The sequence below is a fragment of the Oncorhynchus tshawytscha genome, linkage group LG22 (assembly GCF_018296145.1).
Source record: "Oncorhynchus tshawytscha isolate Ot180627B linkage group LG22, Otsh_v2.0, whole genome shotgun sequence".
Taxonomy (NCBI): domain Eukaryota; kingdom Metazoa; phylum Chordata; class Actinopteri; order Salmoniformes; family Salmonidae; genus Oncorhynchus; species Oncorhynchus tshawytscha.
The window spans coordinates 35,065,140-35,088,681 of record NC_056450.1 but is presented as its reverse complement, the minus strand read 5'-3'; the positions used below and the strand labels follow the sequence as shown (position 1 = coordinate 35,088,681).

At 43.7% G+C, this 23,542-nt stretch overlaps 3 protein-coding genes across 3 annotated transcripts in view; 2 read left to right on the top strand and 1 right to left on the bottom strand.

The window, feature by feature from the left end:
• Positions 1-3,466: 3,466 nt before the first annotated feature.
• Positions 3,467-5,488, top strand: tsr2 (TSR2 ribosome maturation factor). The gene is made up of 5 exons (XM_024385119.2): positions 3,467-3,572; positions 3,859-3,949; positions 4,157-4,248; positions 4,377-4,529; positions 4,643-5,488. Exons 1-5 carry the CDS (start codon positions 3,495-3,497, stop codon positions 4,763-4,765), a joined length of 537 nt encoding a protein of 178 aa, XP_024240887.1. The 5' UTR covers positions 3,467-3,494; the 3' UTR covers positions 4,766-5,488.
• On the bottom strand, positions 5,347-16,556 carry srpk3 (SRSF protein kinase 3). The gene is made up of 16 exons (XM_042303582.1): positions 16,501-16,556; positions 14,867-15,038; positions 14,409-14,784; positions 14,033-14,141; positions 13,745-13,832; positions 13,378-13,465; positions 12,634-12,740; positions 11,918-12,083; positions 11,198-11,223; positions 9,289-9,487; positions 8,891-9,160; positions 8,631-8,728; positions 8,377-8,484; positions 8,159-8,228; positions 6,640-6,732; positions 5,347-6,049 (listed from the first exon to the last, which is right to left on the bottom strand). Exons 1-16 carry the CDS (start codon positions 16,554-16,556, stop codon positions 5,865-5,867), a joined length of 2,211 nt encoding a protein of 736 aa, XP_042159516.1. The 3' UTR covers positions 5,347-5,864.
• A 3,217-nt stretch (positions 16,557-19,773) lies between these two features.
• The window catches only part of si:dkey-32e6.6 (extracellular matrix protein 2), a 51,364-nt gene continuing 47,595 nt past the window's right edge, over positions 19,774-23,542 (top strand). Inside the window, exons 1-4 of the mRNA XM_042304120.1 lie at positions 19,774-20,709; positions 20,903-21,126; positions 22,004-22,216; positions 22,318-22,510. Of these exons, the coding sequence (XP_042160054.1) occupies positions 20,379-20,709; positions 20,903-21,126; positions 22,004-22,216; positions 22,318-22,510 (961 nt within the window). The 5' untranslated portion in view covers positions 19,774-20,378. The remainder of the gene's footprint in view (positions 20,710-20,902; positions 21,127-22,003; positions 22,217-22,317; positions 22,511-23,542) is intronic.

Here is a 23,542-nt window from a genome sequence, read left to right as displayed (position 1 = left end):
GGCTGCATTCATTGTAGCTGGGGATTTTAACAAGGCTAATCTGAAAACAAGACTCCCTAAATTTTATCAGCATATCGATTGCGCAACCAGGGGTGGAAAGACCCTGGATCATTGTTACTCTAACTTCCGCGACGCATATAAGGCCCTGCCCCGCCCCCTTTCGGAAAAGCTGACCACGACTCCATTTTGTTGATCCCTGCCTACAGACAGAAACTAAAACAAGAAGCTCCCACGCTGAGGTCTGTCCAACGCTGGTCCGACCAAGCTGACTCCACACTCCAAGACTGCTTCCATCACGTGGACTGGGAGATGTTTCGTATTGCGTCAGACAACAACATTGACGAATACACTGATACGGTGTGCGAGTTCATTAGAACGTGCGTTGAAGATGTCGTTCCCATAGCAACGATTAAAACATTCCCTAACCAGAAACCGTGGATTGATGGCAGCATTCGTGTGAAACTGAAGGCACGAACCACTGCTTTTAATCAGGGCAAGGTGTCTGGTAACATGACTGAATACAAACAGTGCAGCTATTCCCTCCGCAAGGCTATCAAACAAGCTAAGCGCCAGTACAGAGACAAAGTAGAATCTCAATTCAACGGCTCAGACACAAGAGGCATGTGGCAGGGTCTACAGTCAATCACGGACTACAGGAAGAAACCCAGCCCAGTCACGGACCAGGATGTCTTGCTCCCAGGCAGACTAAATAACTTTTTAGCCCGCTTTGAGGACAATACAGTGCCACTGACACGGCCTGCAACGGAAACATGCGGTCTCTCCTTCACTGCAGCCATTTAAACGTGTTAACCCTCGCAAGGCTGCAGGCCCAGACGGCATCCCCAGCCGCGCCCTCAGAGCATGCGCAGACCAGCTGGCCGGTGTGTTTACGGACATATTCAATCAATCCCTATACCAGTCTGCTGTTCCCACATGCTTCAAGAGGGCCACCATTGTTCCTGTTCCCAAGAAAGCTAAGGTAACTGAGCTAAACGACTACCGCCCGTAGCACTCACATCCGTCATCATGAAGTGCTTTGAGAGACTAGTCAAGGACCATATCACCTCCACCCTACCTGACACCCTTGACCCACTCCAATTTGCTTACCGCCCAAATAGGTCCACAGACGATGCAATCTCAACCACACTGCACACTGCCCTAACCCATCTGGACAAGAGGAATACCTATGTGAGAATGCTGTTCATCGACTACAGCTCGGCATTCAACACCATAGTACCCTCCAAGCTCGTCATCAAGCTCGAGACCCTGGGTCTCGACCCCGCCCTGTGCAACTGGGTACTGGACTTCCTGACGGGCCGCCCCCAGGTGGTGAGGGTAGGCAACAACATCTCCTCCCCGCTGATCCTCAACACTGGGGCCCCACAAGGGTGCGTTCTGAGCCCTCTCCTGTACTCCCTGTTCACCCACGACTGCGTGGCCATGCACGCCTCCAACTCAATCATCAAGTTTGCGGACGACACAACAGTGGTAGGCTTGATTACCAACAACGACGAGACGGCCTACAGGGAGGAGGTGAGGGCCCTCGGAGTGTGGTGTCAGGAAAATAACCTCACACTCAACGTCAACAAAACTAAGGAGATGATTGTGGACTTCAGGAAACAGCAGAGGGAACACCCCCCATCCACATCGATGGAACAGTAGTGGAGAGGGTAGCAAGTTTTAAGTTCCTCGGCATACACATCACAGACAAACTGAATTGGTCCACTCACACAGACAGCATCGTGAGGAAGGCGCAGCAGCGCCTCTTCAACCTCAGGAGGCTGAAGAAATTCGGCTTGTCACCAAAAGCACTCACAAACTTCTACAGATGCACAATCGAGAGCATCCTGGCGGGCTGTATCACCGCCTGGTATGGCAACTGCACCGCCCTCAACCGTAAGGCTCTCCAGAGGGTAGTGAGGTCTGCACAACGCATCACCGGGGGCAAACTACCTGCCCTCCAGGACACCTACACCACCCGATGCTACAGGAAGGCCATAAAGATCATCAAGGACATCAACCACCCGAGCCACTGCCTGTTCACCCCGCTGTCATCCAGAAGGCGAGGTCAGTACAGGTGCATCAAAGCTGGGACCGAGAGACTGAAAAACAGCTTCTATCTCAAGGCCATCAGACTGTTAAACAGCCACCACTAACATTGAGTGGCTACTGCCAACACACTGTCAATGACACTGACTCTACTCCAGCCACTTTAATCATGGGAATTGATGGGAAATGATGTAAATATATCACTAGCCACTTTAAACAATGCTACCTTATATAATGTTACTTACCCTACATTGTTCATCTCATATGCATACGTTGATACTGTACTCTATATCATCGACTGCATCCTTATGTAATACATGTATCACTAGCCACTTTAACTATGCCACTTGGTTTACATACTTATCTCATATGTATATACTGTACTCGATATCATCTACTGTATCTTGCCTATGCTGCTCTGTACCATCACTCATTCATATATCCTTATGTACATATTCTTTATCCCCTTACACTGTGTATAAGACAGTAGTTTTTTTTGGAATTGTTAGTTAGATTACTTGCTTTTTATTACTGCATTGTCGGAACTAGAAGCACAAGCATTTCGCTACACTCGCATTAACATCTGCTAACCATGTGTATGTGACAAATAAAATTTGATTTGATTTGATTTGATTCATTGACCGTGTTTGGGATGATCTGGATCGACGTGTATGACAGAGTGTCCCAGTTCCCGTCAATATCCAGCAACTCCACATGGTCATTGAAGAGGAGAGGGACAACATTCCACAGGCCACAATCAACAGCTTGGTCAACTGTATGTGAAGGAGATGTGTTATGCTGCACACCAGATACTGACTGGGGGGAGGGGGGGATTTGTGACCAATAGATGCATGTTTGTATTCCCAGTCATGTGAAATCCATGTATTAGGACCTAATTAATGTATTACGAACTGTAGCTTTATATGAACTGTAACTCAGTAAAATCTTTGAAATTGTTGCAGGTTGCGTTTATATTTTTGTTCAATGTATATACAGTATACACTAGATGACTGACAGAGGGCGCTGTGTTGAAGCCACCGTGCCTCCATCTTGGCTCTATTGTAAAACATATTTTGGAAGTTATATAGAAATGCATTTATTAATCTCTACAAGCTTTTTTTGTCCAGGTTTATTATATTACAGGCCTCTTAATTCATACATTTAAATTATATTTTTATGTGAGCAAAAAATATATACAAACCTTTAACCTTAAGGTATACTATTTGGAGATGACTAATGTTATTTTCCCCACTACAACTATGTAAATATATATAATTTTGTCCATGGTTTATATGCATCATTTGTCCCAAAACAAAATTTGCCTCATCTATTCTGATGGTGGGGAATGATGTTCGATGACATCTGGGATCAATTTCGTTACCTTGCTTAAGCAAATTCGAATCACTCACTGGTCACTCGTCATGTAATGCCTGATTATTTTCAAAATGGAAGCGCAGAAGACTGCACGTGAACTTTTCACTGAAGCAGTGAGAGCAGTCCTAGAAACTTGGCCTGTTTTACAGGTAGGTGAATATCTCATATATCAAACACTATATATTCGAACACAGGCTCTAATGGTGTAATTATTCAATCGTAGATAGCAATAAGGACATTCATGGGCCGTGCTGATAGCTGGCTACTAAATGTAACTGCGTTAGCTAGCTGTAGTTGTTGGACTGTGCTGTTTGGTTAGCTAGCTCTATAGCGACAACGTTATAAGCATGTCAGCTTCCTAGAGATCTAATTAAGCAGTATACCGATGTTTGTAGTTACGTGTGTAACAAATAGTGTACAAACGTTGTTTTGCAGATCGCAGTTGATAATGGATTTGGAGGCGTGTACGGCCAACAGAAGGCAGATTGGATGGTGGATGTGGTCCAACAATATTTTCATGACAACGGTAACCTGACCCATGATTTCCATACATGGCCTAACGTTACCCAAATAGCTGTTGTATTATTATATACGTCGCATCTTCCTCTTTGCGTTACCGCACAACTGCTAGTATGAAGCACCCGTGTCTGCTCTGTTCAGGTTACTTGTTGACATGCTGAACAGTCCCAGGCAGACTTTCAGTTCAATCTAATTGAAACGTATTTGTTTACAGCAAACCTGCAGCCAGATGAAGTGGAGGACTACATAGCAGACCTTATGAACAATGAGTTTGATACAGTGGTGGATGATGGCAGTTTACCTCAGGTGCACATTTAGTTTTCAATCCAAACATTTAAAATGTCAACACACAATATTGGGGCTACCTGAAGGTCTGTTTCATTTTCAACTAATGTCAAAATGTCTCTAAATCAATGCTTTTTTTCATTGATCAGGTGGCACAGAAGGTTAGCCAGATCTTTACACAGTGTCAACAAGGAAAGCTTGCAGAGGTCAAAGATCAGATAGTCAAACTTAACAAGAGTGCAGAACGAGCCAAGGTCACACCTCAACCAAACGCTGAAGAGTGTAATGGCGATGAAACAGAGGTAAGGATTTTATTGGTATAAGATGTCAAATTGACTATTTGAATGCTAGTCAGTCGTGTCAATTCTGAAAAGGTTGTGATTGTGGCATTGTAAATCTTGTCATTGTAATCTAGTTCATGGAGTGTGGAGCAGCAACGTCAACAACCCCCCCGCGTAGATCGGCACCCAAACAGACAGATCAACCCCAGTCTCAAGAGGAAAACGATGGTTGGACGACAGTGGTGCGCAGGAAGTGACATTACTGTGGAAGTGCTGAGTGAATTAGGATTTTACTGCCTCCTAACACTGTCGCCGTTTTGTTTTATACGTGTCTCTCCGATGGTTCTGTCATATTGGGAGGACGGACATATGTTCTGATAAACCTGGACACGTAACCTATACCTCGAGTTCACTCTTATTAGGGCATCTGAGGAAGTGTCACTGTTTACAGGAATTTCATTGTTTTTGGTACATGGAAATCCAGTAGCGATTAAATAACCATCTATAGTGTATATATACACACACATCACTCACCTACAATGCCGAGGCAGGCCCCCACCCCTCTGAGGGGTTGGGTTAAATGCGGAAGATATCAGTTGAACAACTGACTAGGTATCCCCTTTCCAATAGTATGTATTACTGAGTAAGGGATAGAAAGCGTTCCTTTGCACTGATCCATGTTCTATTTTCATATGAAATTGATAGAGGTCTACCTGCTATAGTAGTCAGCAGTGCTAAATATAAAACTTAAAACAGCCAACTTAAGAATGGTGAATTTATTTAATGTACTTAATTCACCATCTCTTGGCCGCATGACAGTGGCATACAGTACTCTGAATCTGGTTTAAAGATTTATTCTGAAGAATACAGGTTGTAAGATATCTGGTCTTTCTTTCAGTCATGTTTAAACACATTTTATGTTCACAAAATAAGCATTCCACATACAGTTTGGCGACATGTATAAAACAAAGTGAAGGATTTTTTTTGTAGACTTTTTTTGTACACCTGGCATATCAAGGCACTATTTTAACAAATGTGACTCAGCACAATGAGAAGTAGATCATCCATTTTAAAACAAACTACAGATATCATATTCATCCCAACCATTTATAGAACCTGTAATGCTGCTTTAATAAATACAAAGAATCTGTAGATTTAGGTTACTGCTACTTATGTGCTCAGAGTAATGGTAACGTCAGTTTATATTAACTTTAGATAAATACTCAACGTTTCATTTAGAAAAGATCTCCATCTAGGCTGAGAATAACCACACTGACTTAGTGGTACAGTATGGACTCAGTGGTATACAGTAAAGGTTAGACGCATGGTAGTTGTGTTGTGGTGGTGGACAGTAGTCTACAAGTTGAGCCAGGGGTGCTGCAAACACTGAGCGGCAGTGGCTCTCTTCTCTGGTGTGACGTCCAGCATGGTGAGGAGGAAGTCACTGAACTGGGCCGCCTGCTCCAGTGGCCACTCATACTTCTCCAACAGCACCTCAAACAGACCCCATGGCTTCAGATTGGCTATGTGCCTCAGCTCACCTTCAGGAGGGAAAACAATACATTGTTCCAGTGAGCTAAACATTCAACCACAAAAATAGGGACATAGTCTCTCAGATCATCATTTTGGGTGCTGCAGAGTGGCGTAGCACTCTAAGGCACTGCATCTCAGTGCTAGCGTCAATACAGACCAGGCTGTATCACAACCGGATGTGATTGGGAGTTCCATAGGGTGGCGCACAATTGGGTTAGGGTTTAACTTCATTGTAAATAAGAATGGTTTCTTTAACTGCCTGTAACTTGCCGAGTTAGGATTTATTATTTATTAGGCACCATACAGATGTCAGCTTGTGCTAGTCATTTTGAGGATATTTCTGTCGACATCTGTTCTAGGAACACTGAAGGAAAATATATTGTGGTACATTCTAAGCAGATGAGTAATACGAGACAGGACATGCTACAGTACTACAATTCACATCTAAATCAGTCTGATATTTCTTGTTGACGCATTGCTCAACGAGGCATTTTTCTCTTGAACCACAGACAATTCTGTGACATAACTTTTACATACAGTACAAAACCATTACGGATACATTTGACTTTTTTTGCACCCATTTTACTGTCAGACTTACCTCGCCTGTCAAAGTATTCTCGTGAATATCTCCCAGACAGAGCAAAAGGGGGCGGAATGGCTCCCATTAACTCAATGATGTGTGCAATGTGATCTGAGAGAACAAAAGAGAGCATTACGTCCCTGTTAAATTCTCATTAAAATAACTCACTATGTAACAATTTACAAATGAATGGCTTCCTGTTCTGTGTGGAATCAGAAATTGTCTAGCTCGAACAGCTGATTTACATACAAGCATGAAACATACAAAACCTCTCCTTGTGGACGTCCAGATCAGGTATTTCACAATTTTGTTGTAGTCCTGAACAAGCTCACCTGATTCACCTAGTAAGGGCTTTTTGATAAGTTGCCTATTGGAATCAGGTGTGCTAGCCCTGGAATAGATCGAATGGCTGGCATCCCCGGTTAAGAGGTTTGAGAACCACAGGCCTAGACGATACAAGGAGAGTACAGATCCCTCAAACTCAACTGTGGACCTCGAAGCCAGTTCCACTGCATTGTTCCCGTCTAAAATCAGGGATTGATTTAGACCTGGGACACCAGGTGGGTGCAACAAATTATCAGAGATAGAGATGCTCACTTAGAAATTCTTGTTTTGAAAGAAAAAAGTCATTTTGTCCATTAAAATATCAGAAAGTTTAATTAAATAGTACCATCAAAACACCAGTCTCAACGTCAACAGTGAAGAAGCGACTCCTGGATGCTGGCCTTCTAGGCAGAGTGGCAAAGAAAGTCATCTCTCAGACTGGCCAATAAAAAGAAAAAATATGGGCGAAAGAACAGACACTGGACAGACTAAATCTGCCTTGAAGGCCAGCATCCCGGAGTCGCCTCTTCACTGTTGATGTTGAGACTGGTGTTTTGAGGGTACTATTTAATGAAGCTGTCAGTTGAGAACTTGTGAGACGTCTGTTTCTCAAACTAGACACTAATGTACTGGTCCTCTTGCTCAGTTGTGCACCGGGGCCTCCCATTCCTCTTTCTATTCTGGTTAGAGACAGTTTCCTGGCAATTTCTAGCATGGAATAGCCTTCATAGAATTGAATAGCCTTAATTTCTCAGTACAAGAATAGGCTGAAGAGTTTCAGATACTCAACTAGTCTAAAGGCCTGTTTTATTGCTTCTTTAATCAGAACAGTTTTCAGCTGTGCTAATAATTGCAAAAGGGTTTTCTAATGATCAATTAGCCTTTTAAAAATGATAAACTTGGATTAGCTAACATAACATGCCATTGGAACACGAGTGATGGTTGCTGATAAATGTAGATATTCCATTAAATCAGCCATTTACAACATTAACGTCTACATTGTATTTCTGATCAATTTGATGTTATTTTAAAATGGACAAAAATACTTTTTCTTAAAAAAATAAAGACATTTAGTGACCACAAACTTAAAAAAACAAAAACAAAACATGGGGTATTGGAAATGATGTAGACAATTACATTGATGGAAGCAACAATCTGCAATTTTAAAGAGAATCCACCCTTTTATTATTATTGGAATACCCCTGGTACAGACCTTCATCTCTAGTGTAGTCCTCTCCTGAGTGGGGCTCGAACAGGTAGTCCCCTGTAGCCAACTCAAACGCCTGCAACAAAAGTGTCACGCTGATCAAAAATACAATCCACAGAAGGGCAACGTTACAGTGGGAGATCTGAGACGAAACAGGACACATACATAGGATGATGTGAAGGTGGTGGTGGTTTGAGTGGTCCCGTCACGGTTTCCTAGCTTACCATGCAGGCTACACTCCAGATGTCTGCTGGAGTGCCGTATTCTGCCCCTATCAACACCTCCAGGGCACGGTACTGACGTGTCTGGATGTCTTCTGTGAAGTGTTTGTGCTGGGGAAGTAGAGGGGGGGGGGGCTGATAAACACCATGCTGTTCTGTGCCATCTCCACACATCACAAGAAAACAGCTCCAAGTCCAGGTTATCATGAGAACCGAACATACAGAGCTTGTTATTCCCGCTGAAAACAGTCACTTACCACCCAACAGGCATTTCCCAGGTCTGCTATCTTAATGCGTATTTTGTCAGCATTCTGTGGTTCCAGGGGATTGACCAGGAAATCTGCTGCACTGAACACTAGAGTGACACAGACATACAATTTAGCTCATAATCACAACTACCTCACCATCTAAATACAGAGAACAGTAAAGCAACTGCATGCTGGTGCCAGATATACACAGGGCAACAGAAGTGACAGACAGGATCACAGACGAGAGAGATGCCTAGTGAGATACTGACTGCTGGGGGACAGTCCGGAGCGTTGGCTGTCTCTCCCGGTGGAGTAGCCTGACAGGGTAGACAGTGCTGACTCAGACGTGGCTGACAGTATGGAGCCAGCCGACATCCCTGACATCCCAGAGCCAGGGCTGCAGAAACGCATGGGGTTGTGGCCGTTCCAACCCTCCTCGATCCACAACGAGCCAGACTCCGGGTTGGCCTTGGTGTTAGCCGTGGACGAGACGTGGGTGTAGCAGTTCCCGTTTTCATTCCCCTTCACCACAGAGGAGTCTGGCAGAAGAAATGGTATCAACATATGGATTTAATACAGAAACTCAACCAGGAAATACAGCTGCTACCAAATCACTGTTATGAAGGGATTGGCATTGCAGTGTCACTAGTAGAGGTGAACCACTCACTGTTGGCGTTCCTCTCTGGGTCCCCAGCGTCGTCGTCCTGTCCGCAGGGGGTGCGTAGAGGGTTGGAAGGGTCTGGTGGAGAAGTCCCGTCCAGATCCTCCATCTTCTGAAGGTCCACCAGTCTCTCCTCCAGCAGACGCTGCTGCCTCTTGGCCTTCCTCTTCAGCTTCTTCTTCTTGTTCTTGGTCACCTTGCCGTTCTAGACACACAGATGGACATAGAGAGAGAGATACAGGGTTAGGCCAGGACGTCTGGAGCTTTCCCAATCATGATGCCAGCCTGACTGACCATGTGATGCTCCCTGACACAGATGACTCCAGGGCACAGGACCAGAGGGTCCAACACAGAGAGTACATGCCCGGCAGAAAAATAGCAGAGTGTGCAGAAAGGAAGTACCAAACGGAGAAATATTCAGTGTTAGCCCGTCTTCAGTCTCTCTCACACAACAAGTCTTCCTCAGACAGGTGAGCTTTAATACGTTGTAGTAATATTATGGAGTTCAGATGGCGTTAATAACTGTATCTATCTACAATGGGGCTCAATTACATTTCACATGATTACTTTTGATTCTAATCCTCATTTCCATGGCAGAATCACTGCCCTACAACAAACAGAGTTTTGATTGCAAGTAAAACTTGTGGGCACTTAGGAAGCAGACTAAACATGATCCCACCGCAACCTCTCTATATCCTGCTAGCTAGATGACCATGCTATTCTGAGCTCCAGCATGTTACCGTTGACAGTTCTCCAGTAGGTCTCTTACAGAAAGTCCATCCCATTTGACAGTATCCCTCAAAGCTGACCTGGTGAACTCATGCGCCCACGGCTGTCTGAACAGGCTTTGGCTCAGTGGGTTAGCTAGCTTTGCGGTGATCTGCTGAGGCAGCTAACGTGAGCCACGCCTGGAATTTGAGGAAGGGCCAACTGTACCACAAGGGATCAGATGGCATTCTGTTTTCCAACTGAATAACAGTGCTACGGCTTTAAACTTCCCCAGCCATGGCGGGGGGGCACAACAGCACACGCTCCAGTTCAAAAGTCCTTGAGGTTGTTTATACCACTGCATATACTGTAGTCTACTTGTTAATGGATTTGGTATGAAATGCTGTCTACGCTACAGGAATACATCAAAGTATGGTGCTCTAAGTGCCAAATGCCAATTGTGATCATTCATGAGGCCTGTTTGCATTGTTCAAAACAAACATTCTAAGAACTGCATACAGTGGGCTAGACGCCTTCCTGGTACTGGGGGTAATATTGCAGAGAAACAGGTTGTTTTCACCTGCCGTGATGAACATTTCCTATTTCAAATACCAATTTTTAAAAGTACTCAAATTAGATCCATATGAAAGGAGGGCAGCTGTAAAGAGGGAGCCTATCGGCTAAAACTGTATCAAGTCAAAGTGCTGACACTTCCTCACATCAACAAAAAAAAATGGTGTGAAAACCCTACAAACCCAATAAAGAAACTGGGTAAATGATTAGGTTCTTTGTTGGACAGCAACAGGAGGCTGAAACGATGCTTACATAGAAACCACAAGTCAGCCATGGGGCAAAGCATTGTCCGGTGACAAGGTATTACTGTGAAGTGTCTGACTGTGACGATTCAGTCACCAAGACCCCATTCCCTCTCCTTGATTTTTTACATGTCATTTAGAAAGCCAACTACTGTTTTGACATGCAGAGACAGATGATACACTACCTGAGTAGGAGACGAACCACTAAAGACACACACACACCAAACATCACAACGCCAGAAAATCATCGTTAGGCAACATGATCACATCACACAAAAGCTGAGGTGAGTTATGATCAATGTTAAAGCACTATTCACCAAAAGTGATTTTTTATTTTTTTTGCAAGACTATCCCTTCTGTGGCAGGCAGGCAGGACTTCAGTCTGAACATACCTGGTTCTCCCTTGGGGCGGTGCTAACTGCCATCAGAAAACGAGGTAAAAAAGGAAGGGAGGGACAGTAAACCGTAATGACCACAAAAACAAACACACAAGAAAAACAGGACAAAGTTAGAAACCAAATAGAGACAGAAGAAATGACGATGAGCAGATTTGATAGCAGAAAGTATGCCAAAGAGAGAAGAGACAGACGCATAGGAAACATCTAAACATGCAAGTAACAAATCACCACAGATTTACATCGACAGTTTTGGCTAAATTTGAGAGAGCAAAGGCTTTTGATGGAGTCAAAGTGAATATAGATAGTTGTCTATATGTGTACAGCAGGGGTTACAAACATCAACAGTGTTTTCAGCGGGGTCCAGAAGACCACACTGACATTTTCTAAATTTCCTTGCCATCAAAATTCCTCTGTGCATTATGAAGAGACTATATGTAGACCGATTATCATTTCTACAGTTTCTATTTGGTTTTAACCAGTAAAAATGGTCATCCATACCCCTGGTGTACAGTATAACGTTCACATTACTGTGAAGTCAGTAATTTGTCAAGTCCAATTAAAATGTTAACAATTACAGCACACATACAGACACACATGAAGCACTCACAAGATGACCCTATGCTAGAACCCCTCAGAACAAGTTTGACTAGTAACAAAACGTATGTTTAAGTTGAAAGTCTAGATGTTTTCATCATAATGAACCAACCAGCTCACCTGAGGAGCCCGAGGGAGGAGGGGCTCCTGACTGCTGCCACACAGTGGCCTCTGCAGCCAGCCGTCTGACATACACCTCATCTACATCCAGCAGGATGTTCTCCGGCTTGATGTCAGTGTGGATGATCTTACATTTGGTGTGCAGGTAGTCCAGGCCCTGCAGAACCTGTGGAGGAGGGAGTTTTTTTTTTTTTTAACCTTTATTTAACTAGGCAAGTCAGTTAAGAACAAATTCTTATTTTCAATGACGGCCTAGGAACAGTGGGTTAACTGCCTGTTCAGGGGCAGAACGACAGATTTGTACCTTGTCAGCTCAGGGGTTTGAACTTGCAACCTTCCGGTTACTAGTCCAATGCTCTAACCACTAGGCTACCCAGCCGCCCCTAACCACTAGGCTACCCAGTATGTATAGGGGTGGTTGAAATGGATACGTGGAACTGGCCGGGTTTCTAGTAAAGCGTTACTGACTACTGGATTATTAACATAACTGCTAGCAATGGTAATATCTAATACGTTGATCATATTTTCCAGGTTAACTGGCTGTTTTCTAAACACTGCACCTGTGAAACCGGCTTGATATGCTATAAAACACAGGAGAAAGTGCTGTGGTATTCCTTACCAGTCGGAGAATGCTCTTCACATAGAATAGACGCCGTGTCAAACCTGCTTGATGTGCTATAAACAAAAGGGGAAAGAGCTGTGGTATACCACTGTACCTGTCGGAGAATGCTCTTCACACAGACTAGAGGAAGACCCATGTAGTTGGACTTGATGATCCACTTCAGCAGCTGGTGACCCAGAACCTCCAGCACCATACACACATCTGACACACCAGTTAAGGAGAAGCGGATTCACTCAAACTTACACATGAAAGATCCCTTTAATACGCAGAACAAAATCATATTTATTTACCAGGCCTGCATTTTTATATATCTGAAAGTAGTGTGTAAAAAAAACATGGACAAATTAAAAGCCACCTAATGACCTAGTCATGATTCCTGCATTTTCACAGACCCTGTGACCAAAACACAGGTATTGTGTCCGTGTGAATGGTTCTCCTTTTTTGCAGGTAAATTCATAAATTCAACACTTCCATTGTTTAACACCTCCTTAATTTGAACTGCAAACAGCCCCCATGGTTTAAACCCCCCTACCAATTGGCCAGTTCCCTACAGATTAGTATAAAAGGGGTCTACTTGCAAAATAAGAAGTAAATTAGGGGCTGTTTGAAAGGGGGTCATATAAGCATGGCCTTATATTCTTTTTTACAGGTAACATACCACATCTTCTGTCTGAAATGGGTGAAGGAAAACAGGGAAAATAGTAGTCCAGGCAAGTAGGAGGAGAGGAACAAGATGTGCAAGGCCCACCAAACCCAGTCGATTACAGGGCCCACCAAACCCAGTCGATTACAGGGCCCACCAAACCCAGTTGCAGCCGGTAAGCAGCAGAAAGGATACGCACGCCATTGACCCCGGATATCTTAAAGTCATCAATAAGCTGTACAATGGTCTCTCGTTTGGGGTCTGTAGGGTCACTGTCTCGCACCTTAAGCCACAAAATAAGCTCAGAAAAGTTACTTCAATTCAGAAACAGTGTGATCTATCCGTATATGCTAGAGATGTTTGTTAGAATGTACTAGACTACGACTCCCCGGAGTGTTGGGCTAGCTTAGCCATCTACACAGTACAATGATTATGACATCAATCAATTTCAACAAACAACTATGCCATTTGCTTTGGATGCCCTTGGGCTTGTAGCCATTAATGAATGATGTCTGTGGGTGTGCTGTCTGTCTGAGGGTGAAATAAATAGGAATGCACTCACACATCTGAGCAGTTTAATCTCATCCAGCGCCGTCTCTGTGTAATGCAGAGCACTCTTCACCACTTTCAGTGCCACAAAGCGCTTCCTCCTACACACAAACACAATCATGTCATGACTCAAACTGAAGAAAAAGAAAAAAAACATCCAATAATGAAAACTTAACCATTCAGCACTGAATTAAACAAGATATGAATGAAAAACATTAAAACAGGATAAATATCATTAGGCTTCTCGTTTGTGTATTACTGGTATAGATTAACAGATACACTCGAAAAATCTGTCACTTACTGCAGGTCCCAGCATAGCCATACAGTAGAGAAGTGACCCCAACCAAGCTTTCTGACTACGTGATATCGGCCGTTGAACAAGTCTCCAATCTTCACTGGGTAGTACCCACCTGAAATATACATAGACTTTCACTCACACAGGCTTATCAGCATTATTGCATCATCCTCGTTGATCAATTATATTGTGAGGTTGACATACTGCATCTACAATATCATAAGTATTATTACAAAATCCATGTGGTGACTGCATTCATTACATAACCACCAACACAAGTAATTCCACTCCCTGCTGATTTTTCAAATAGAATGACCTTGACCCTCACTTTCCTAATCTGCCACACTATTGCATCGATCCATTAGACAATTATATAGCCTACCTTTGCAGTAATCCGATGGGTCCTCCTGCTCCTCATCATCTGATCCGAGCAGCTCTGTTGGTGGAGGGGTGAAGTCAGGTGGGGGTGGGCTGAGAGCCTGCGGAGAGGTGGTCTGAGATGAGGAGGTCAGTGGTTTAGGTGGAGTAGAGAACAGAATTGGAGGGATCCCTAGTGAGGGTGCTATGGGAGAGGACAGTACGGGGGTGGACAGTACGGGGGTGGACAGTACAGGGGTGGACAGTACGGGGGTGGACAGAGAGTCAGAGGAGGGAGTTAGTGGTATAGGAAGTGGCCTGGTGGTTAAAGTGGAAGGACGTAAGAGATGGGGAGGGCTCTGGGAGAGGTTGAGTGGGGCAGGGGTTGGATGTCCGGGGGCCTATGGGACAGGTTGAGTGGGGCAGGAGGTTGGAGGTCCGGGGTTGGCGGTCCGGGGGCCTTTGGGACAGGTTGAGTGGGGCAGGGGGTTGGAGGTCCGGGGGCCTATGGGACAGGTTGAGTGGGGCAGGGGGTTGGAGGTCCGGGGGCCTATGGGACAGGTTGAGGGGAGGGGTGGGAGAGGTTTTTGTTGGAGTCGCAGGCCTGTGTATTGTGAGGATGTGACACAACTCATCTGCAGTGGGAATCTGGGACCTGAAACAAAAACACAGAACAGCCTGATGAAACAACCGTCTCAATATGGTTTCTGTTTGCCTTTAGGAAGGTGGTGACGATGCCTTTTCCTAAACAATAACAACCAGCAAAATATCCCTTTATCTGAAAAAAAATAGACTAATTACATCAGTTATATTTAACTAGTCATCTAAAAGACTGACTTGACACTCAGCAATGTAAATACTGTGATTCTCTTGTAAACAGAAGCATGCGTGCGCTTCAACACAGGCAATGAGGGGTTTGTATTTTATTATGAGTGAGACGTGCGTCACATTAAATTAAAGTGGAGTGCTGACTGTGGCCTGTCTCCAAAATTCATTGGGGGGGGATTATGCAATTACCAAGGGATAATGATTGTCCAAGTAGTGCACCCCTTATATCTACATTTGTACGGTCCCCACACGTATTTGTAACAGCAGTGAAATGGGTATTGTTAAGGTTTGCCAGGGTTAAACTGAAATAGGCACAGAGCAGGAAAGGGGGAGGCATGAGTCAATGTGCTTATCTGGAGAGGTGAGTCGCTCCACCGCCCCCATGTATTTATAGCACAGACATAACTACTAGCTAGACAGAACCAGCTGCAAGAACTGATACATGCTGGTAGCCGACGCATAGGCAGGGAATGGGAATAACGTTAGAGTAGCCAACGTTGCTCACCCAATATCCAAACTGGGGAGGTTGTCACCGGATCCTTTTCGATGTTTCTTTCCTTTCTTCTTATGCTTCTTACTGTGGGTGCTATGCGGGTTGTTATTACCGCTGGACACTGCTGGCGATCAGGGAATATATCATTAACTACCATATATCCACAAGGCTAACGTTACGGCTATCATAGAGCTCCCTTGTAGTATCTGCAGTTCTCAATCGCATGGACAAAACGCTAGTGTTAGTGCAATACGGGATCCTTGGGACGTCCCTAACCCCCTACCACAACCCTTATATAACCCTAACCTAAAACCTTGATTTCACCATTCAATGGGGTGACTTAGGTACGTCCAAGGGATCCAGAGTTGCAAGGAGCAATCAGCTAGCGCTAACTGGAAATATTACATTTCCATTTGTAAATTGGACTAACGTTACTTGCCAGCTGCGGACTTATTTTTGTGTGAAATCTGAATACATGTCGTTGACGTGTAAAACTTAGTAACAATACGGACAAATATTGGAAAGAAAACACATTGCCACTGGAAATATTTTTAACATATTAGCTAGCTAGTTTAGCTAGCAAGGAGTGTCTGTGCTAGCTGGTTAGCTTGCGTGCGCCAGACAGCTGGCTGGCTAACGTTAGCTAGGCTTTTTTTATTATACAATGACAGAAACATACAAATCAATTCTAACTCAACGATGAGATAAATTAGTAGTCATGCGACCATCTTTATCATTTACATTGTGTTAAACGGTAGATACAAACATAATATTTGGCATGTTTTAAAACTCTCACCGTTCATTGATATCATCAGTGCAGCTGTCACCGCGCACACTGCTGGCAGGCTGCATTTAGGTTCGCGCCTGCGCTGTAGTTATGAGCACAAGAGCTTTGGGAACAGTGGTGGGGTCAGCTGAGCGGTGGTAGGGCCATGGAACAGTGGTCACTGGCCAGGGGGATATGGGTATGGCAAGTCATTTAATTAAACATAATCTGTCAAATCTACCCTGGTCAATTGTCATTTCGATTAACCTGGCATGTATCTACCATCCAGGCTGTATCACAGTGCAGCAGGTAGCCTAGTGGTTTGAGCATTGGTCCAGTAACCGAAAGGTTGCTGGATCAAATTAAAAATATGTTGTCCCTGAACAAGCAGTTAACCCACTGTTCCTTGGTAGGCCCTTAATGCAAACACAAATTTGTTCTTAACTGACGTACCTAGTTAAATAAAGGTTCAATTTAAAATCACAACCGGCTGTAATTGGGCCATGTTTGGCCGGTGTAGGCCTTCATTGTAAATAATAGTTTGTTCTTAACTGAAAGAATGTTTTTAAAGAATATAACTTAAATATAAATAAATCCCTAATGAGATTTAGTATAACATCTGTGGCCTATTCCATTGTTTTTGTTGGTAACAAAACAATGTATAGTATAGTGATTTTGCCTATCTCATGGACTGTAAATCCTTGCATTCATAGCTCCATCATAGCTCCATCAATGAATTTAATATGCAATGATGGTGGTTACATTTCCCCAGCCCCACCCCTCAGCTTTGGCTATACCAAACCAAGTGGATGGGCTGTGGTGTGGAAGACCAGTATAGTTACCAATAGATTGAGGCTTCCTGGTTGCTTGTTCCAACTCATGGCTTGTTTATCATGGTTATGCTGAAATAATAGCTTGGCCCAACGATGTTTGTTTTTCGATGTAGGATTGTACTGAGTAATGGTGATGTTTGGCTGGACAGAGGTTTAGCATAAGAATGTTGAATGTGATACATTTGGGGGAATTGTAATATAAATGTCATATACTGGAAGGGGTTGGCACGGGTCAGATTGTCTGTCTCTGCCACACTGACTCCTGTCTGTGTCTACAACCCTGTTGTGGCAAGGACAGAGTATGAGGAGCTACAGCAAGAGGGGAAATGTGGGAGGAAGGACACATTTTGATAGACATTGGAAAGGGAGGAGAAATAGGAGACAAAAATAAGAGACGTAAGAACATGGTGAACTTTCTGGCTTGGGTGTCTGGGATTGTGCGCAATTAGGTGGTTGACTCATCAAAAACAAATACAAATGGAGGCAAGGAAACAATAGAGGATAGGAGGAAAGTAGACAGTGAGGGGAGGGAGGGTTGAGAAGAGGTAGGGAGATGAGGTGAGAGGAAAGATTGGGAAGACTAGAGTTGTGGTTTACTGCATGTTCTTGTCAGACAGTCAAATTTAGGTTTGTTGTCTCGTGTCTCTCCAGTGTTTACTCTGGTAAGTCACTTCAGGACAAGCATCTGTCTGTTTGAGTGTTTACTGTAAAAAGAACAACACCTCTGTCTGCTCCCAAATGGACCTTTTGGACTGGAGGTCTGGATGTGCTGGGATTGTGACCCACTATGACGTTATAGGACTAGTCGTTAATGCACGCACACACACACAGGCACACACAAACAAAAATCACACAAAAGCACTCTTGTGCACATACACTCAGTCACTCATTCACTCACTCACTCAGTCTGTCACTCAGTCAGTCACTCACTCACACTAAATATGGGCATGTAGTGGCTGTGTTGGTTTTTGACCTGGGACTCCTCTAGAATATCATATAGGGTTTATATTCACATCATTTGATATTTCTGTAAATTCACACCTTGTAACTCTGCATAGTTGTTGTCTGTGATATACAGTGTGGGATGAATATACACACATTGTAAAGATGCTTGTGTGTGTTGCTGAGGTTATAACAGATGACGTCTGAGCAAGTGCTTGGCAATGACATATACACACAGCTAATATATATACAGTGTGTGTGTGTGTGTGTATTTACTATGCAAACAGAGAGTGGCAGTTCACTCTGCAGTGTGAGGTTGGTCAACAAAAGTGGCACCTGCTTGGTTCAGTCAGTGTGTGTTGGTGTGTGTGCTGTACATATGCAGAGATTGTATAATATGTGTGTTTGAGGGAGATGGGGTTTGTTAGCAATTGTATGTGTGTTACAGCCTTGACAAGGCTATTTTTCATTTTTAAAGTGGTCTTACCCCTCTTCGTAGATATTGTAGATGCCAATGGAAGGAGGCCAGACAGGGGTGACTCCAACCAGAGCAGATACTGTCTGCTTTCTCTTATGTAGGCACAGATCCAGGATTAGTTTGCTCAAAGAACGCAAAACTGACACAGGAGGTTGGTGGAACCATAATTGGGGAGAATGGGCTCGTGGTAATGACTGGAATGGAATTAGTGAAATGATAAGAAATACATCAAACACATGGTTTCCATGTGGTTAATGCCATTCCATCTGCTCCGTTCTGGACATTATTATGAGCCGTTCTCCCCTCAGCAGCCTCCTGTAAATACTAACCATAGATCGGAGTCTGGGGGAAGCTTCACCCTTACTCCCTATATCGACCAGGAACACCCCACCAAACCCATTTGTCTATGACAGACAAAATAGCATGACAGACCACTGTCTCCTGCAAACACAAATGATGTCATCCTCACCATTGTGTGTAAGATCATTTCTGATGATTTCCCTCCCTATTTCTCTTTCTAGTTGCCCCCTTCCTGTCTCTCCCTCTCCCCACCTGTTTCTTTCTCTCTCTCCCCCTACCCCCTCTCTCTCTCTCTCAATCTCCCCATCTCTCTCTTTAATGTATCTCCTCACCTCTCTCTCTCCCCCCACCCATCTCTCTCTTTCTCTCTCACTCTCTCTATCGCCCCACCTCTCTCTCTCCACCCAGGTGTTTGTTAGTTTAAGGCAATGAGGACAGGACTAGAGAGGGCAGGAGAGGACAGAAGGGGAAAGGAGAGGAGGGCAGAGGACAGGAGAGGAGGGGTGATCTGTGTTTTCTGGAGAGATGAACGAAGGCCTTTGTTTAGAATGTGAGAACATACTTTTCTCCCCACCTCTCTCACTCTCCCCACCTCTCTCTCTCCTCTCTGTGCACTCCTCCTTCTCCTCTTCCATCCCCTCTCTCTCTCTCTCTCTCTCTCTCTCTCTCCCCACCTCTCTCTCTCCTCTCTGTGCACTCCTCCTTCTCCTCTTCCATCCCCTCTCTCTCACTCTCCCCACCTCTCTCTCCTCTCTGTGCACTCCTCCTTCTCCTCTTCCATCCCCTCTTTTCTCACTCTCTATTCATTCTCACCTCTCACTTTTAGTTCTGCTGGTACAGTATCCTCTGGGGAGTGTGCTTAAGGAGTCCGGAGTCTCATGGGAGTTCTGTTGTCCACGTCTCCTCTTCTGCTTCACAGGTTTATTCTTTGCCTGATTTTTGCTCCTGCAGGTGCTGCTATACTCAGGAGGATCTTTGTTACTTTTCTTTACTCCAAGACTGGACTGGAGGTGGTTTCAGAAACACAGCCCAGGTCTCAAAATTTTTCCTTGTCTATAGTCATTTTTTTCTTGGACTAACTATCCCAGTTAGTTTGTCTTGGACTATCTATCCCAGTTAGTTTGTCTTGGACTATCTATCCCAGTTAGTTTGTCTTGGACTATCTATCCCAGTTAGTTTGTCTTGGACTATCCCAGTTAGTTTGTCTTGGACTATCCCAGTTAGTTTGTCTTGGACTATCCCAGTTAGTTTGTCTTGGACTATCCCAGTTAGTTTGTCTTGGACTAGTACAGTCTCCAATCCTGGGTTTTGGATTTGACCAGCCGTGGGCTCAGATCCAGAAACCTGACGTGGCGATGCTGAGATTTTGGGTTCTGTGTCTGTGTGTGAGTGTTCTCAGTGTAGACGTTCTAACTCTGATCCCCCAAAAACACGAGATAGAAAATGAGGTACAACACGACGTGGAACATGTGCATGGAACATGGACCATGGAACATGAAGCGAGGGAACCCGATAAAATCTATGCAGAGACTCTAGCAACCCACCAACCTGCCACATACACTCCTATAATGGACACATGTGCCACAGTCCCAACTCTGACAGACATACCTCTTACAGAAACAACTGTGATAGGTACAGGTATTACGGAGTCAGACGTACCTGTGGTCGCCACATGTCTTTCATCAGGTGAGTCATTCTCTGTATGCCTCTTCTATGCATTCTCTGAGTGCTCTCTATAGTTGACATAGCTGTCTGTAAAAAAAAAACTTGCAATCCACCAAAACAGTGAGGATTTTAAGAGTCTAAATCCTTGAAATGTCCTTTCTAAAATATATTTTAACCTTAATCTCTAATTCTAAAATCTAAGTGTCTCTCTCAGCCCTACCCCTCACCTCATTACCAAATGATGAAGAAGGCAGGGATCAGGAAAAAGGCAGGGAGGACAAGAATCCAAGAATTGAAGAGGAGGGGGAGGAGGAGGAGAAGGAGAGAGTGAGGGATGAGCAGATGAGAAAGGACAGAGAGATGGAGGCGAGCAGAGGGAGGAGAGGAGTGACGGGAAGGAGACATGCAGCAACTGTAGAGGCCACTGCGTACAGAATGGTAGGTATACAGACCTCTTCAATTCTGCTTCATTGACACACCGTGTTTTGCATTGGATGCTTCTTAATCCCCGACATCCGGCGATGTAACATTTCCACATCTGCGTTGAAAGGTGGCAGAGTTAGAGCGAGACATCCCGAAAATCGGTCTTCTCACGAATATGTCTGTATTATCCGAACGGTTTGACCTACAAACTATTCTGACCACTCCATGGAAAGGGGACCCCCACAAGTGTCAGGGGACTCATCTGAAGTCGGTACAGTTGACCTGAAAACGTCTGTTTGTAGCGTCCAAACCATTTGGTCTACACTATGGAAAGGGGAGATTCTCACGAATACGATGGTGTTCTCCATTTTGCTCTATGACCCCCACACGTGTCACAGGACTTGTCTGAAGGTAATCGGTACTGGTTAAAAAAGTATGAAGGTAGTTTTGTGCCAAACAAAAAAGGGGTTAAATATGTATGTTATATATATATATATATATATATATATATATATATATATATATATATATATATATATATATATATTACCTGAGCTTTCTTATCTCTCCTTGATATACGTCAGACACTTTAAAACCTTGCTTCTTATGATTTATTTTGTTGACTGTTTTTTTTGCCATTTATGAATGGAATGTGTTATTCAATGCGTTTCTCTGGGCTATAGTAGCAAAGGCCAAATTCAATATTTTATCAAATAGTTAAAAAATATTTAAAAGATTGTGGGATACCTAAAGGGGTCATAAAATTCCAAATCAAATACCTAAAGGATTCATAGTATGACCATCTTAAAACAATTCCATATGTCAGTTTAGAACCTTTTAAGAATTATTCATCCTTTTCTATTGGTTCTTCCTTTTCCCTCCCCTCATGCAGGCAGGTCTGGGGCGCCCCCTACCTGGCTGGAAGAAGCGAGGTACAAATGGGGGAGCTGAACAGGAAGGTGTTCTCAGGACCATACTAAAGGAACTACACGGTGATAAGGACAGACTGATGGACACAGAGAAGGCAGAGGAAGAGGAAGATGAGGAGGAAGATGAAGAAGACGATGAAGAGGAAGATGATTCTGAAGAGGAGGAAGAGGAGGAGGTGCGGGATCGTAATGAACAGGATCCTTTCATCAGGCAAAGCATGAGGATGACAATAATGATGATGATGATTATGTTGATGATTTTTATTTGTATTTCTAGGAGGAAGAGGAAGAGGAGGAGGAAGAAGAGGGGACAGAGTCTCCCACCAATCAGACAGTAGCAAGGACCAGCTTCACAGAGTCTCTCCCAGGGACGTGTCAAACGTCTAACGGACAAATAAACTGCAGGGGTATTGGCATGAATCACCTCCCAATCATCACCGACCTTGGGGTCACGACCCTGGACCTGGCAGGTGAGCGGGTGGGAGGGAGTAATATGAAATGAGTGTTGTAAAAGATCATATGTACTGTATAAAATCATGTATTGTGTATCTATGACATTAGTGAGTATGTACAGTGGGGCAAAAAAAGTATTTAGTCAGCCACCAATTGTGCAAGTTCTCCCACTTAAAAAGATGAGAGAGGCCTGTAATTTTCATCATAGGTACACTTCAACTATGACAGACAAAATGAGAAAAAAAAATCCAGTAAATCACATTGTAGGATTTCTAATGAATTTCTTTGCAAATTATAGTGGGAAATAACTATAAAACTATAGTTTTGGCAAGTTGGTTAGGACATCTACTTTGTGCATGACGCAAGTCATTGTTCCAACAATTATTAACAGACAGATTTTTTCATTTTTTCATTTTAATTTCACCTTTATTTAACCAGGTAGGCTAGTTGAGAACACCTTTATTTAACCAGGTAGGCTAGTTGATAACACCTTTATTTAACCAGCTGGGCTAGTTGAGAACACCTTTATTTAACCAGGTAGGCTAGTTGAGAACACCTTTATTTAACCAGCTGGGCTAGTTGAGAACACCTTTATTTAACCAGGTAGGCTAGTTGAGAACACCTTTATTTAACCAGGTAGGCTAGTTGAGAACACCTTTATTTAACCAGGTAGGCTAGTTGAGAACACCTTTATTTAACCAGGTAGACTAGTTGAGAACACCTTTATTTAACCAGGTAGGCTAGTTGAGAACACCTTTATTTAACCAGGTAGGCTAGTTGAGAACACCTTTATTTAACCAGGTAGGCTAGTTGAGAACACCTTTATTTAACTAGGTAGGCTAGTTGAGAACACCTTTATTTAACCAGGTAGGCTAGTTGAGAACACCTTTATTTAACCAGGTAGGCTAGTTGAGAACAAGTTCTCATTTACAACTGCGATATGGTCAAGATAAAGCAAAGCAGTGCGACACAAACAACACAGAGTAACAGGTGGAATAAACAAACATACAGTCAATAATACAATAGAAAAATCTATATACAGTGCGTGC

Excerpts from the sequence above, each read along its gene's own strand:
- srpk3 (XM_042303582.1), bottom strand. The coding sequence starts at position 16,556 with ATGCAGCCTGCCAGCAGTGTGCGCGGTGACAGCTGCACTGATGATATC. Across the intron at positions 13,833-14,032 it reads TGGCTATGCTGGGACCTGCA|GAGGAAGCGCTTTGTGGCAC; the intron begins GTAAGTGACAGA and ends GTTTGTGTGTAG. Across the intron at positions 9,488-11,197 it reads CCGCCCCAAGGGAGAACCAG|AACGGCAAGGTGACCAAGAA; the intron begins GTATGTTCAGAC and ends CTGTGTGTCTAG.
- tsr2 (XM_024385119.2), top strand. The coding sequence starts at position 3,495 with ATGGAAGCGCAGAAGACTGCACGTGAACTTTTCACTGAAGCAGTGAGA. Across the intron at positions 3,950-4,156 it reads ACAATATTTTCATGACAACG|CAAACCTGCAGCCAGATGAA; the intron begins GTAACCTGACCC and ends ATTTGTTTACAG. Across the intron at positions 4,249-4,376 it reads ATGATGGCAGTTTACCTCAG|GTGGCACAGAAGGTTAGCCA; the intron begins GTGCACATTTAG and ends TTCATTGATCAG.